The following is a 17,769-nucleotide window of genomic DNA, read 5'->3' on the forward strand; positions in this document are numbered from 1 at the left end:
CAACAGAATGAATGTTAAATGGAAAATGCAGTATTTCAAACCTTCGGCTTGGTGTCATTTAAAATGCTGAATAGTATCTCACAAAAATTTTGTATCTCGTAAATATATATTTCTCAAGCGATGTGGCATATTCTGATAAATTAAAAGCTTTTTTGGGCAAGTTCGTAATGTTTTATCAGTTTGTAAGGGTTCTTTGGGTACATTTAAGGTCAAATTCTTCTTCGTGCATCTGCAGCTTTAAGTTTTTGAAATTTTTACCATCCAAATACGACTTATTAAGAAATTATGAGATTTGTTTAGTTAAAAAGTTATAAGACTATATCACACAATTTAACAGGTTATTGGAAAGTATATTTATGGCTGCACGCAAAACGTAATCACATTTATTGTGCCATTATATATATTAAAATATTTTAAGGTATTTTCTCGATTGTTCTCGCATACCTTCGTAGTGTTACTGGAAGAAGGCTTGAAGAGTATTAGAGAGGCCGAAGTTCGAATCCCGTCGAGGAAATTGAGGATTTCTTCCATTTCCTGATTCGAAAAATTCCAAGAAATTCTAGAAGTGGCACCCGAACTAAAAAGTAGCGAACGATAATTCCTTACCATCACGATTTGGCGAATAGGCTCCACAGTAGCCCTTCAAAAGGGGAGTCTGAAAGGTATTTTCTCCTTTCTTTCTGCATACCTTCCTGGTGTAAATGGAAGCACGTTCGATGCGTATTCTAGAGTTCGGGTATTTGAATCCTGGGGATGACACGACACATTTTTCAGGTTCCTACAACGATATAACCTAATCTCTCTACAGCATACATAAATATTTCATAAATTTATGGAAGTAGGTAGGCATTTAGTGGAACGTAACATATTTCCTGAATGATTGCAAAATGTGCAGTTTTATTGCTATATGCGCTGATTTCATTTTTTAATAGATATATACACTAAATGTTCACAACACTACAACTCGTTACACACGCAGATTGCATATCTTAATATTGATATACACTGACTACCAATAAGTATTTGGACACCTATGCAAATGACTATATCTGTGGTCCTAAGGTATGTTACGGACTCCGCCGGTATATATCGTGTAGGAAACAGCATCGGCTTTAGTTGCATGCAAGATGCCTCGCAGTTCGGAGCTCTCTGATTTCGAGAAAGGTATAATTATCAGGTATCACAAATGTGGCCGATCCTTAAGGGACATATCTAGCCATCTGAAGTATCCAAAATCGACAGTGGCCTATGTGATTAAGAAGTGGAAGGTGAGCGGTGATTGTCGGAATGTGCCCAGAGTCGGCAGACCAACGAAACTGGGAGATAGAGACCGACGAGGGCTGTCCAGAGAAATTCGGAAGAACCGCACCCAACCGATGGCCCTCATCCGCGAGGAGTTTCAACAGGTTAATGTGGTGCAAAGCACATCGAAATTGGACCGTAGATCAGTGGAAACGGGTTCTTTGGAGTGACGAATCAAGGTCCTTTACCGTTCGGATGGCAGGGTCTGGGTCTGGCGTCTACCTGGAGAACGTCTCCTGCCAGAATTGTGCCAACAGTCAAGTTCGGCGGAGGTGCAATTATGGTCTGGGGGTGTTTCTCCTGGTATGGGCTGGGACCCTTGGTCCCCATTCATGGTAACCTCAACTCCGATGCCTACTGCACTATTTTGGATGACAATGTGCTTCCTACGTTGTGGCAGTTTTACGGGTTGGACCCCTGTTACTTTGAGGACGACAACGCCAGTTGTCATGTTTCGACGTTAACCAAGGCTTGGTATGGTGCCAATGGAGTTCATTGAATGGACTGGCCTGCCCAGAGTCAGACCTGAACCCTTTCGAGAACCTCTGGGACGAGTTGCATCGCCGAATTCAGGGGTGCACTACCCGTGCAAAATCGGTGAAGGAACTTCTATGTCTTCTCCAAGCCGAGTGGAAGAAAATACCAATAGCTGCTATACAAAGACTTGTGGAAAGTATGCCCCGGAGGGTCCACGCTGTAATTAAAATACCTTTCAAACGGTGCAGTGTGAGAAAATACCTTTCAGCCTCTCGTGGAGGCTCTACCAACTATTGATTTTGAATAAAGTTAGGTTTTCTTTTCTATCACAGGTGTCCAAATACTTATTGGTAGTCAGTGTATAAATTAAATGTTTACGACACAATCTTAATTAAACTATTATAATATAAATAAGCACTTTCAAAGAAAGAAAGATGAGTTAAGAAACGAAATAATAATTTATTTTCTATTTATTTAAAAAAGTGTCGGATTTACAATAGGACATCAACATTATTCTTAAGAACATAGTCATTTGAGCCATTGTCATACAACTTCTGCTTATATCTGAGATATAATTATATATTTCCAAACAGGTGGAATCTATCTTTCCAAACATGTCCCTGAAATAAAAGTAAAAAAAAATCCCTTATGTAATGTCCCTCTCCGATTGTCATACTCATCATAATTCACTGTTTGGAATGATAAACAAATATCTTTATTTACAGAAACTTCATTTCCCAAACACTGAATATATATATATATACTCATAATTTACATATGTTTACTTTGCTCACTTGTATTTGAATCACAAGAGAAACTCCTGAATAATTAGTGGTTTTGTAAACTGTAATTTCACACACTAGAATCACAGGATTTGCATAAGATACACATATTTTTACAAAAAATTATTTCTGCATTACAAGAGCAAAAATAAAATAATTTAAATAAAAAATGATCGCACGTGATCTAAAGTCGTATAAAAATTCAAGTGCTCGTAAATTCATGTGCTTGTAAGACAAAATGAAAAGCTGAACACAAAGAATCACCACACTAGATATCGAAAAACTTCGGTTATTTTTTACAAAATTGACGTTACATAAGTAAACACAGAGAGTTCAGAGAGTCGAGATCGAAATTCAACTAAACGAGAACCAGGATAGTCTGCACCGGTAAAATCATCATCCTTGATGATGGTATTGAAACCACAAGGTAACTTTGAGTATTTTGTGCAACACCAATGCTTTTATTTCTAATAAAATATTCTCAGTCCTTTTAGTAACTTTGGAGTTCCATAAATGTTCAACTGCATGGAGTCCTGCACATTTAAAATTCAATACAACTCTTCAAAAAGTCAACCATTCTATGCTTTTTACATACGCCTGGGGAAAGGGCATATATATCTAGAAATCTGATGTTTCTATGAATTTCTGCACGTCATGGTGGCTCAAGTTGACGAAATTGGTCTAAACGTCGTTACACCTGAAGATGAGTTGAAGGAAATAATTTCTAATGCTGCTTCTCTGCCTCTACTAGAGGCTACAATAGGTGCTTAAAACCAGTTCTTGACCATTCAGTTGTAAAGCCTGTAACACAAAAACGCGGGACTGATATTTGTAATATCGAAATGATACTTCAATCTTAAAACTCATAGAGATATGCATCAAAGATGATGATCAAAAGCTCTTTTACCACACTGCATCGTAAAGCTCCTCATTTGTAAAAGAGAAATTCGAATTTCCTTTCTGTTGATGATATACATCGGATGCTGGAATGCAGTTAACGGGGCTTCAAAATCATGTTGCTTGAAGAACAGCCCACAGAAAACCCTGCACTCAGATGGGCCCCAAAGAGCTGCGGTAAAATCCTAAATACGGCACTTCTGTAAAAAGATGGCCACAAGCTTCATATAGTTGTCATTTCCACAAACGACTGCTTAGGCAATATTAAGCTTCAGACGGCACTCTCCCGCTTATTTTTCATAAGTGGTGTATCGCAAGACGTGCAGCTGATTTCTTCATCTTCCTCCCCGCATTTCTGGGGGTGCATGTGGCGTTGCAAGTCCAGCTTGGCGTATTCTGTGGGAGGTTCTTTTCTCCGAACTGTCATCGTGGCGGCAGTCTGTTGGTCCAACGGTAATGCCAGTTCCGCGTAAGTTATATCTTCTTGCTGGAAAAAAAAAAAAAAAAAAAAAAAAAAAAAAAACATAGATTAATTTACAACTATGTCAGAAGATAGAAAATGCCTTATACCGTTTCGGTGCTCTTAGTTACAATATTCTTAGTTAAGCAGAATAATAATAGTAGCAAAAATATTATTAATAATAGTAAATGTAATAAGCCGTTTAAATTAGATTTTGACGAACTTTATTTAACAAAAGGAAAACATCTATTCTGACATATTTTGAAAATATTAAATAAATTTCAAAAGAAATGTAATCATTTCAACTAAGTATTTTTCCATAATTCAATATTTTTTTGTATTAGAATATTATTTTGAATTCACCAGTTATTTTTTCTGCATGTAATAACCACGACCACACGTACCGATATTTTACACTCCATTTTATAGAAGAGCTGCGTATACTGACGGCCTACCTTATATTTCTAATGTCACGCACAGAATAGGACCAATGTTCCCAACAGCAGCCGAGCGGCAAGAGCCTCTGGACACTAATAGTTCGAGTCCTAGCGATTGCATGCTTGTTACTGTGTTTTTTCCTATGTGTAAGTGAATACTGGCCAGTTTCCCTCAAAACGACTTCAACGGCCCATTTCTCATCTTCCGTGTACTAACTAATTGAGGAGCGCATAATAAATTAAAAAATCGGTCAATATATTCAAGATGAAAATTGTTTAATTTCTTCGCATTAATCATTTAAGTTGTCAGGTACGTTTAAATCATTCAAAAAGTTGAAATTTTATGTATTACAACGCGATTCCTTACAATCATTTTGAAACAAACACCATCTGAAACTTTTCTCTAGAAACAAATTTACAATAAAAGTAATTCTAAGATTTTGCTTTTTAAAGCCCCAGTTCTTTAAGGGTTTATATACATTTGCATTACAGCAAATTACTCCCATTAAATGGGCTGAATTATACATAAAATTCTTCTGTATATTGTTACGAATATTAAAAAAGTTACCTTACCTATATATTTATTCACATGTTTACAAATTTTAAGAAAGTAATATGCTTACAAAATTCTCGACGTAATTTCAAGAATATTTTTATTTGTCCACTAGAATTTCATAAGCTATTTCTCTGTTTGAGTTCGTAAATTCTCAGAACTGCCTGATTAGAATTTTGGGAAAGTTTGTTTAATTGTGCTTCGGATATAAATACCTTTAGAACTACAATGGTGTCCAAAAATTAAGGAAAACTCACAAAAATATCAGTAACTCTTCAAAAATAAGCCAATACGCATAAAATTTGAATGTGTTGTCATATAATAATTCCTGAGTAAAACTGCAGTATGCAAATTTGCATGTTTCAGAGGAAGCCTGCAAATTACGCTGTGATACTGAGATAAGAATTCTGGAATAGCCAATTTGTAAAAATGACTTATAGGCATCCTTTGCCCAAAGAACTGTGATGAAGAGCCAATGGGAGACTAGAGGAAGGACATAGTCACATGAAATAGCCGAATGGCTAAATGTGAGTCCTCCTGTCGTTCATAGACTCTAGCAACAATTTCTAATTACAGATTCGGCATCCATGACGTTCAGACAAGGACGGCCAACAGCTACGAGGAGCACTGATGAGCAATATTTATTGTTATGCGAAAGAAGGTACAGGACCTCAGCTCTGACTCCACTCAGATTCTCCCTTGCTGCAGCCCTTGAAGGTTGGTGTCAACTCAACCCTGCGTAGAAGGCTTCACAAACGATGTCTGTAAGCGAAGCGACCAGTCATTTGCGTGCCGCTCACGTCACGTCATAGAAGCGAACGTTTGAGATGGGCACGTCAACACCTCCACTGGACAGCTGATCAATGGACGGTTGTGGTACATCTTTGGTTGAACGCACCATGTCGTTCCACATAGAACCGTGAATACTCAGGCCTATAGAGATGGCATCTTTGGTGCTTATGTGCTGTCTTACGCCGGAACAAAAGGAAATGATTTCCTATTACAGGACGACAGCTTCGAACGGCGCAGTGCTCACATCGTGGAAGATTATTTCAGCAGCAAACAATTCAGCGCGTGGAGTGGCCAGGTAAATCACCAGATCATTTCTATAGGGCATGTTCGGGTTGCTTTAAGAAGACGTATAGCTGCTCTCAATCATCATTTTTAGACCCTAGGCACACTTATAACTGCTTTGCAAAATTGATGGCTCTAACTTCCTAAGGAGCTGATAGACATTATAACTGATAGTAGCAACCTTCGCTGCGTGTGCTGTATTGCTTTTAGGGGAAATCATACTTTATATTAAACGTACGTTCCCTATACCAACTGACTAATCCGATATTTTCATTTCAAACATATACTAATTTCTATAACACCATAATTGTCTGGTAATTTCTTATCCTGTTATTTTATACCTATTATGCTTGCATACTGTGGGTAACTTTCACACAATTCTACATTTAAATTTTTGAGTAATCGTTATTTTTCTGATTTTTTCTTAACTAATGATAAAAAGTATATAATTCAAATATGGAATTGTATGAAGTTTCGACTCCTCAGTTTCCACTATTCTAATTAAAATTGTGTTGATTATGCATGTAACGCTGTTTTACTGTATAATTATGTGTTAAACGTTTTTACTTTTAAATATATTTATTAATATTAAGAAAATGTCGCCCAGACGGTATAGTGGTTAGGGAAGGTAAACCGCTGAGTTGGCTTCCGACCCGGGTATAGATATATCCATGCAGAATTGGTTACCAACTCGGCGGGAGTCAACCACTAGCTACCAGGCCGCAGCCCTGGGCAGCCCCGGCTAAGCAGATGGCATTTATAAAATGCAAAAAAAGAGATATACATGTGCATAAAAGGCACTTGAAGAAGAGTACAGCAATGTGCAAAGAAATATATACATGTGCATACAATATATACATGCGCATCTCGGCCTTTTGGCAAAGATCAAAGTGTAGTGGTCAGGGAAGCCTAGTACGGTACCGAAGGGCCCGGTTTCGAATCCCGAAGAAGGCTTGGATTCTTGTAAATGTGTAGTGTCGGTGCGGCATGGCGGCATTTAATATGCGCAGTGCCGAAAGTCTTCTCATGTGGATAGGTGGGAGTGGAGAGGGGTGAGAGACCCCTCTCCATTGGATCTCCCCCGGGACTCCCACTGGATCTTCCCCCGGGGTACTCTCCAACAAAATGTGGGGTGGGAAACCTATCTTCGGATTAGGTTCTGAGAACCATTGTTTCATATAACATGGACACGACAACAATATTAAGAAAATAATCTGGATTTACACGGTTTTCAAGTAATTATGTGGATTTACACGGTTTTCAAGTAATTATGTCTTTATGTTGAGGTTTCTCAAAACTATATATATATATAATATATAGTTTTGAGTTATGTATAATATATAGTTATATAGTTATATAGTTTTGTTATATATAATATATAGTATATATAATATATAACTCAAAACTATATATTATATATATATATAGTTTTGAGAAACCTCAACATAAAGACATAATTACTTGAAAACCGTGTAAATCCAGATTATTTTCTTAATATTGTTGTCGTGTCCATGTTATATGAAACAACAATACGATATATATATATATATATATATATGAGGAATAATACGATATATATATATATATATATCGTATTGTTCCTCCGAAACAATTGGAAAAACGTTCAGGAAATATGGACCAGTCTCACAGAATTCTCCAAATCTTTAGTTGTCATTTTATGCTCACATTGAGTTCATAACCGTACGTGAGCTTAAAAGAATAAGATTCTCAGTTAAAATTTAAAAAAAAAATAACTTTATGTTAAAAAGTAAATAAATCTAGGTGTCTCAAAAATGAATAATAATATTTTTAAGAAAATATGATTCAGTTAATTTTTAAAATACACTATTTTATTTATACACTATTTTCCTGATTTGGGAAAAAGACCAGCTACAACAATTTATTGGTATATCCATTATACTTTCCGCGCTAGCTTTATCTCGATGAAGGAAAAGTTACGTATTTTATTTTATTTAAAGTAAAGAGTATCAAGAATAGTTTAAAATGGGTTATAATTTGTCGTATTTTTACATATTAAAAGTATCTGGCTTTTTAATTTACTAAAGTTGAAATATAGTGAAATTAATATATTCAACTTCATCTGATAATATTCTAAATCTTCTAATCAGCATTTCAATGAAACAATGCTTAATGGGATAGCCAAAAATATTTATTTCACTAACATAATTTTACTTTATCTATAAAATTTTCTCTGCCTTACATCCTTAAATAAATAGGTAAATCATAAAAAGAAATTAGGAGAACTGAAACAATATGATCTGAGCTTTCTATTATTAATGTATTTTAAACTGCAAGAATAAATTTCTTTAAGCCATAAACAGCAATTTAAGTATTAGCAATGTCGCAGTTAATACGGTTTTCTATAGTTTTCTGAAAATTTAACTTTACTTAATAGAAAAATAACAAAGGATAATTATTAATTAAAATTCGTATTTGATTTTTCATGAATAATTGCTTGAAATTCTAAGATTTCTTCTATTTATTCCGCTATTCATTCCGTCTTACTTTTAGACGCAGAGTGAAGCTCTGTAGTCTAGACAGTAAATCTGAAGTTTCATATAAATATCGCATAATCATATAATATATATAATATAGTTCCTACAATAATACTTTGAATTTCAGTTTTCTTTAGAAATTTCTGTTTAGGATTTTTGGATTAAATACGTATACCGAAAGCAAGAAATATTTAAAATGTAAAAAAATATACATTTAAGAAAATAAAGAAGAAAGCTGCAAAATGTTCATTTACGTTTTTACGTTTAACTTATTTTTCGCATTGAAGTTTTGATCAATAGGAAATCTTTTTCATCTTTTCAATTTACGAGTTTCTTATTTTATGCGTCTTTATTGAATGCATTTACATTTTAAAATTATCCACATTAAGAAGTATGGCTAGATGCTGTAGAGTATGGCAGAATTAGAGCTGCATTTTTGCGCTAAGTTTCACAGTATTGATTCGGTATAAAATTGTTTTTTTTTATAATAAATTTCGCTTCAGAATTAGATACTTGCAGATGCTTACGTATTAATTTGAATGCTATATCTGTATTTTAAACTTAAGCTGTTTTTTGTTAATATGTCAAAAAATAATATTATAATTCTGTCTGCATTCATACATTCTGTAACTACTTATTTACAAAAAAAAAAAAAAAAAAATTTTTTTTTTTTTCATGAAGCGAGGTAAAATGAAAATTAAATTTAAAATGTTTTCTTTCATTCGAGAAATAAATATGTCTATTTGATGACTTTTCTACACTTTCCTTTTTCTCGAGAAAGATATTAAAATTACCCGTTATATGTACAGATATTATAAATGATTCACCAAACTTTAGTACGATTTCGTAGATTTTTAAAAGTAAATTATTTGAATAATTCAATAAATAAAAATATCAAATTTTAGGCTTAGCGCTGTAAATTTTCAAAGTGGGTTCATCCTATTTTATATTAGAGCATATGCCCAAGAGGATCGTTATTCATTCTACTCCTGCTGTAACATTTCCTAATTTATAGTCTGTAAAGAAGCTGTAATGCGATCCTCCAAAGTTTCCGGTGTCGGAGGAACATAAACGTGGTCCTTAACGGAACCTCAAACGAAAAACAAATCTTCGGGATGGGAACTCTTGGTGATCATCTATGAAAATTGATAATTCATCATTCCCTTATTGACCAGATCAACGATGTAAGAGCTCATCATTCAAATAACTACGTACTTTAGTGCGTCATTAAGATGGACGTCCCTAGACTAGATTAGGAAATTTTCAGAATCATCTTTCATTTAAGAAAATAATACAAACACCAACTGTAAAATCATCAGGATAAACACATCACACTGTTATCGACGGTAAAAAGGAGATCCATACACCATTCCCTTTGGAATACCATAAAAATCTCTTAGTTTTGTAAATTCTCTTTCTGTTCAACGACATTATGAATATGTTATATGCCCCATATCCAGAAAGGGTAAAGTTTTACCATTGCGAGCAAATGAAATGTCGCTTTGTCATTGAATATTTGACGGGAGGTAAAATCATGGTTTCTCGTATACCTCAACTAAATTTGTGTCATTGATAACATCATCTGGCTCTAAATTTTGCAATATCTGTAAATGATAAGGTTTCAGTTCACGTTTCATCTCACAAATATTTGACTGCGAAATACGAACTTCGTGGCAAAACGATTTCTTAATTTTTACGGTATGCGCGGAACTGTCTCCATTTGACCATTTGAAAACCTTGGTCGTCCAGAGTTTTTCACTTTGCATAAACAATCTATGCGTCTGAACTGCCAATACTATCGAGGAATGTTTCAACGACTTGGTGGACCTTCATCGTATTGTCTTCGAAATGCATGTTGTAGAAAAACAATCGATAAATACGTTGCATATTTTAAACTTCAGATTCGTTTCCGCTGTAAACTCGCGTTTTGAATGGAAGGTATAGCTTCTACGCGTTGCGCCATAGGACATTTGTACGTGTGAAATAAAATATGTAACAAATTTTCTTTCGTTACGTCAGTTTCCAGTTAAATTATTACCCATATATCAGAAGATATAGGACTTCAAAATGCGATAAAACGTGTGACATAACCCTGTATATCCATATATATTTAAACATAAATAACAATTATACAAAAAAAAATTATTACTGTAGAAATAAAAAAATGGGTATTCCATTCAACAAAAATTTTGTTGGATGCAACAATGAACCAGCAGCTTTCTTTTAGCATATATGAAAACTTCGCATCAATTTTTCTGCATTTTAATATATTTTTTCTAATTATTATCAGGTATTTCCTATGTATTAGTATTTTAAATAGCTTACATGTTTCTATTATTCAAGTTCATATGTTAGGAGCATCAATTTCAACTATTTGATTATTAATTATGCACCTCTGTTAAAACGCAGAGCAGCAATAGAGTTTGGTGTCACACTTAAGAAAATAATGGCTTTGCGTATCCCGAATGAATAAGGCATAAAATCAGGAAATTAAATTATTTAAACTATTAAGTAATTAATTTTGCCATTATAAGAATATTTTTAAGAATACGCAAAGAATTTTTTAACTATTTTATTAATTAACACTTTATAAAATTTATCAACATTAATCTTAAATTACGTTGAAACCAGAAAACAGAGAATTTGATACTATCTTAAATGCTAAATCTTTGTTAAAATAAAAGGTGTAATTTCTAGGTAGATAAATCAATCAATTAAATTACGAAAACTTTAAAGAAACCAAATGCTATACTAATGCAATTTTCTTTTAACAGTAGCTCTACTTTTAAACGTTAATTGTTGGAAGTATAAGTATAACAATTTATCAAACAATTAACGTATTAACTTATTAGACCTCTTCCTCTGTCTTATTTGCTATGTGGTTGAAAAGTAACAATTACCATTCTTTTGAAAGAAATAGTGAGAATTCATCAACAAAGAATGAGATGCTTGAAAATAAAAAGCAGGTTTACTGCTTAGGCTGCTAGCTATGACATGCAAAAAGTTTTAGTTACTGATATTTTTTACGATATTGATGAATGGTTGATTAAAATAGCAGGTGTTACCATCCAAATGAGGTGCTACTTTGGTAGACGGTTACACGGATTTTTGGCGATTTACTTTGGCGCAATTGTTAGCGCGGTTTTAACAATCGTCAGCCACCTTGAAAAACGCTGTTCTACGTATTTTGCCCATAGTAAAGTATTCGAAACTTAAAAAAAAAAAAAAAAAAAAAAAAAAAAAAAAAAAAAAAATATATATATATATATATATATATATATATATATATATATATATATTGTTAAAAATAATGAATTAATTTTTTGTTGAAGACGTTGTTTTTTAAGATGGCAGGCAAATGTAAATAAATACATTTACTACGAGTATAAAATACTAAAGTAAGGTTAAATTATTACTCTCATATAGCAATGAAATAGGATAAAAACACCGCTACAAAAACATTGCGCAAACGTTTAAAAGAATTAAAATATTACTTAAATTCAAATACTTCAAAATAAGTAAATACGAACGCTTCGTACACTAGAGCTAAAATGATAGCAATTAGAAGTTTACTGCCGGTAAAAGAGGAGAAATATCTAATACATTTTACCGTTACAGCGGTTATTTCTTCCACCGTGTGCCACAATACCATATACGGCCGTCCCCAGAATTGGCTTTTTTAACAATCTTCATCTGTAATCCACATTTATCCTACTTCACTGAAGAAGCAATTAGCGTGGTTTTCTCCAAAAATTTAAAATAAATTTCCTCTGACCCTTGTAGCAATTTATAAATAAATCTTTGATTAGGAAAACCAGGTTGACCAAAATAAGGTCTCAAAAGACAATTTTTTGATTTCGATACCAATAATTCTTGGTACTTACCAATAACAACATTAATTATTGAAAGGGACATATCCGTTCCCTATGAAATGTAAGGAATTCGAAGAGATGAATAATAAAATTTTAAGATGGCACGGTAATGCACAAATATTCAGTAACCAGTCAGGGAGCTGATTACATCACGCATAGAATTAATATTATTTAAATAATCATACATAATAACATCATTTTAAAAAAATGCAAAATTAAATTGTATTTTAATATTTAACAGTCATAAATAATGTTTTAAACATTAGATTAAATTTATAGATATTAAAACCAATTACTTTTAATGTAATGTGACGTCATTCATTACATCATCCAAAAACATAAAATTACATAAAATGTCATAAACAATTAAAATTTTATTTCAAATAAAATGCAAAATTAAATTGATTTTTAATATTTAGAAGCCATAAATAATATTTAAAACACGGAATTTATGCATAATAAAAAGCATTATTTTTTAAATAAAATGACAACAAAGTATCGGTCACCATAACTAACTTGTATAGCAATTTTTTTTTTTTTTTTTTTTTTTTTTCCTCGTGTGATACGACTTATGTACTTATGACTTGTGTAAATAAGTCGCTCGAAAAAAAAAAAAATCCGTGCAACCATCTACCAAAGTAGCACCACAGATGATACTACATATGTCTTCTTTCAATTATAACTATGATAGAAAAGTTGTCTTAAATATTTAACAGTCCTAAATAGTAACATGTACGGTAAGTCCTTTTATGATCCTAAATTATTTTTTTTTTTAAGTGTACATCACAGTTTAAATTTTAGTCGCTGCTTTAACTTAGGGTAAAATTCATGATTTCGTTTTCAGATGCTTTTAAACTTTCCGGTGACAGACAACTAAAATCTTACAGCAAATAATATCTTAATATAATTTATAAATAAATATCTTACAAATGAAGATGAGTTATTCATTTAATATTAAAACTTAAATTAAATTATAAATAAAATTTAGGAACTTAGAATAAAGCGAATTATAAAAAAACGCTAATATAATAAATAAATGTATACTACTCAGTTATTTATAACTGATTCAAATAAAACAAATACTTTTGTATTTAAAGGAAAGTAATTAGCAAAAGAGCCTGACCATATATATTGATTTTATCTAATACGATAACTGCATTTACTTTAATGGCTAAATTTGCCATTTATTGTCGTCAGAAAAATGTAATGAGTTAAATAAAAAATTCAGCTATTATATATTATTAAAATAATATCGTTATTAAATTACTACTTCATATGCAAGCATTCGGACATTAAGATTTTCCTTTCTATTTAAAATAAAGTCGTTCGTTACATGCGGTTTCAATAATGTATAGGAATTTGTACAGAAACTTTAATGCATACAAGTACTTATTGTAATTATTTAATACAAATACTGATCATAATCACATTCCAGAAATATAAAAAATAAATTCTCTTCATGCAAACAAAAGGTGGTAAATTTTATTCATACCCTTCGGTACGGATCACACTGATTGTTCCTTGGAGGAGTCACCCAATGTCCTGACGTTTTGGCTGGAGAAGACTGTTCTTTTGGATCTTCTGCAGAATACAATATTCCCATGTTTTTATTTTTCATTTACACTTGTTTAAATTTTTGAAATCTAAGGATTTATAATATGCAACATCGTAACAGAATTCTATTAAGTGGCTTCAAACTTAAATGAGTTTAATTCAAAAATGAAATCTTTGTAGAAAGCCCTAAAATTATTATTTGTATTTTATTTGATTGATATGATTTAATTTTTTTTTTATTTGATTTAAGCAAAGATTCTTTTTGCATTTTCTTTTACACAGATTTTTAACATAAAATAGGGATTTCAGGTATCAGATATAATCATAAATGTTAATTTAGATACAGCCATACGTATTACTCTGTCTTTCGATGTGATTATTTGCTATGATATGCGGAGATGAGTCGTTTAAAAAATAAAAGTAAAGAAATGCTTTTGCTAAATACACAAGAAGGAAAATCATCTTGCGAAAAAAATTGCAAGTAAATATGTATCTTAAAAGATAATGATTTTCAGGTGCTCAGCACGTAGGTATAATTTATTCAAATACGCTTTGACACCTTTCCTAAACATACCTGATTTTATACGAAACTCCGTATATCAAATTTCATATAATAATAACCATTCATATCAAAATTAACTAGTTTGTGCGTTTTTGGAAAGAGAAGGACGATGACCGCGTGTTTAATCTAAATTCCATATTTATATTAAGCACTCTCATCAGTGTATTCGATTATTTTTTATCTAATTATGGTAAAAAGTTTTGATTTATATTACGTAGAAATTTCAACAAATACAATACACCACTTAGCTTCAGTTGTCTGTATCGGCAATACTTGTATAGCGATCAAATTAGGGTTATTTGTGTTAATCATAGCTTCAAAATTAGTAACAATTTCTCATCATGAGATTGAAATAATGGAAGAATTATTAACCCTTAGAAAACTGAAACATTCGCTAACCTACATGCTTAAAATGCTGAAACGCCCGTCCCCGTCCATTAGCCATCCCATCCGTTTCCTCACCTTCTCCGCCCATTAATGCATAAAAAGGTGTGAATATTTCAAATGACATCAGTTCTACGTCCTAACAAAGAAGCTTCCATTACCTTTTGGGAGCTTTGGAGATTAACTTAAGGCTTCGGAATACAATAGGGAAAGGGAAGAAAACAGCTTCGCAATCTTGCCCATTTCGGGCGTTTCTGGTCATTTGAATGGCCAACTGGGGCATTTTGACCTTCAAAGGGTTAAGATAACATTTTAATTCGGAGGTCAGGAATTTCTTTAAGAAAAGAAGACGGTGAAAGATCCTAATCTCTATTTAAGTTTCTGTAGTACATCATAAATTATAACGTTTCTACTAAAAGAGAATTGTAGAAATTTATTTCTTCGCCTTTAAACATAATCATTTTAAACTTAACAAATAAACGATAGCCTTAAAATCCTAAACGAATAGTCTACATTTCCTATTGCACGGCATAATCTATCGTTTATAATCGCTTTGTTTTCATACTAAACTAATATATTAGAACAAACTTTCAAAATGATATGCGGTTTAAATATCACTAAATCTGATGAAAAACATTACGTTGCAGTTTGAGAATAACACTCTAAAAAAAGCAACAAAATTCACATATAATCCGAAAATTTCGCTTTAACATGATATCTTTGCAAATTTTTAAAGTCGTCTTTTTATAAATGTTAAAGAACTCTTGTATATTTAATAAAAATAATAATATTGCCTTGTTTATAATTCAGTTTGTATTCAAAGTGCAAATTAAATATTTCATCCAGCAAGTGGTGAATTAAATATATCGACAGTGTTTCCGGCCTTGCCTGTTGTGCCGAAAGACTTAATTCATTTGCCGTAAAATAAGCAATACAAGAATTTATATTTTAGAAATAAAAATAATAAAAAGAAATCTGAAATGTTTCAGATTTTAAATTACGTCCAAAGGGGCGTTTTTTAACATTTTGTGTGTTACCTTTCTTTATTAAATATCATGTTCCTCGCACTTAAACCATAAGATCCAGTGCAACAGCAATATCGCAAAATAGTTTTAAAACGAGCATATCTTTAGAATTTTCGATACAGAGACTTTTGCGCTGGAGATAAAAATGTTTTTTCTGCACAACGTTGCCATTGTCGCTTTGAAATCCTTGAGTTTGTTAATCAAAAATTCGTCAATTTTTAAAAAATAGGAAATCGATCATAAAACAAATTTCGAATTTCAAATTTGGTCTTCCACATGCTCATATTCGTTGGAGGATTACGTTATTCAAAATTCGATGACTCTATGTACCGTTGTTTTATCACAATGCGAGAAATATACATACATTTATGCAGATTTTTCATTATTTAATTTCTTCAAATATAATGCAGGACTCTAACATTTTGTGGCAACAGTTTGAAAAGTGAACCGACATTTATGAGTCCGACGCAAAATGCCAAAACGAAACTAACAGTCCTTCGGGATTCAAATCCCTTTGGACTAAAAATACGTTACTGCTTTAAGTTCGAATTACTTTCGCAACAATTGGATACTTCAATCATAAATTTAATTTCTAAATTTTCCCCCTGATTAATTAAAAACCAATAGTATTTTGGAGGTTGTATCTGTTGATGGCCAATATGTGTCTGCCTCATAAAAGGTCATGTCTTGTCATTAAATAAAGGTTACGTGTCGGAATTTCATTGATACCATAGGTATAATTTCAGTTTTTATGAATAAAGCAAATTTCTATTACAACATCCAGTTTCTTGGAATTGCTCTTTCCAACGCTTCCTTTTCTGTAATTTCGTTAAATCCTTTTCAGTGGTAACTACAAAAGTACAGTGTCTCACAAAAGGTGATGGGATACTTGTGCTTTACAAAAAGAAACTGTAATAAAATAAATTTAAAAACATGTAAAAATTTTTTGTGGGTGTGTTTCATACTTAAATTTAGTAACAATTATTACATAACATACATTTTCTCAAAATATTAAAATAATAATTTAATAAAAATACTATTGTTTAGAACGGAGCAAAAAATGGCTCACATAATAGATGTGACACCTTTATATACTACTACGTACTACAATAAAATTTTTTTTGGGGGGGGGTTATTTTTACTCAAAAGCAATTAGCAATAATTTATAAAATCGTCTGCAGTCTTTTTCTGCAGTTTTTTTTCGGAATTTTTGTGTTTTTTAGCTCTGTGCAGCCATGAATGCTAAACGAAAAGAAACTTTGCCTAAAATTCGAAAATTAGTTATTAATTTGCATATTGAACGTAGAAAATCTATCAGAGAAACTACTGAAATAGTTAACTTCAGTCATTCAACAGTTTTCAATATCATTAAACGATATAAAAAGAATCATATGATTCAGGATAAAAGAAGACCTGGCCGACCATCAAAGCTATCCAATGGAATAATACGAATTATCGTTCAACATATTTTTAAAAAATCCAAGAATGAGTGCTCCTAAAGTTGCTGCTGATTTACAAGCATTATATGGAGTAATTGTTAATTCTGAGACTATTAGAAGAGTAATTCGATCTACTGGATATCACGGTAGAGCAGCCAGGAAAAAATTCTTCGTAAGTGAAAAGAATAGAAAACTCAGACTGGTTTTCGCAAAATCCAACATAAATAAGAATTCTCATTACTGGAATGAAGTTATATTTGCTGATGAGAGTAAATTTAATATATTTGGTTCCGACGGTAGAATCTTGGTGTGGATAAAACCAAGGGAAGAATTTCGCAAACCGAACTTGGTGCCAACAGTAAAACATGGTAGAGGAGGAGTTATGGTATGGGGGTGTATGTCGTCCGCTGGAGTTGGTAATTTTGTTTTTACTGA

General features: G+C 32.3%; 1 protein-coding gene across 1 annotated transcript in view; it reads right to left on the reverse strand.

Moving 5' to 3' along the window:
• Window positions 1-2,224: 2,224 nt before the first annotated feature.
• Window positions 2,225-17,769, reverse strand: part of LOC118193531 (protein turtle-like) — a 1,156,839-nt gene continuing 1,141,294 nt past the window's right edge. The window contains exons 14-15 of the mRNA XM_085821447.1: window positions 13,863-13,951; window positions 2,225-3,945 (exon numbers count right to left, since the gene is read on the reverse strand). Of these exons, the coding sequence (XP_085677573.1) occupies window positions 3,730-3,945; window positions 13,863-13,951 (305 nt within the window). The 3' untranslated portion in view covers window positions 2,225-3,729. The remainder of the gene's footprint in view (window positions 3,946-13,862; window positions 13,952-17,769) is intronic.

This window comes from Stegodyphus dumicola, chromosome 7 (assembly GCF_044657685.1).
Source record: "Stegodyphus dumicola isolate Sdum_Otavi_A_Nest chromosome 7, ASM4465768v1".
Lineage (NCBI taxonomy): Eukaryota > Metazoa > Arthropoda > Arachnida > Araneae > Eresidae > Stegodyphus > Stegodyphus dumicola.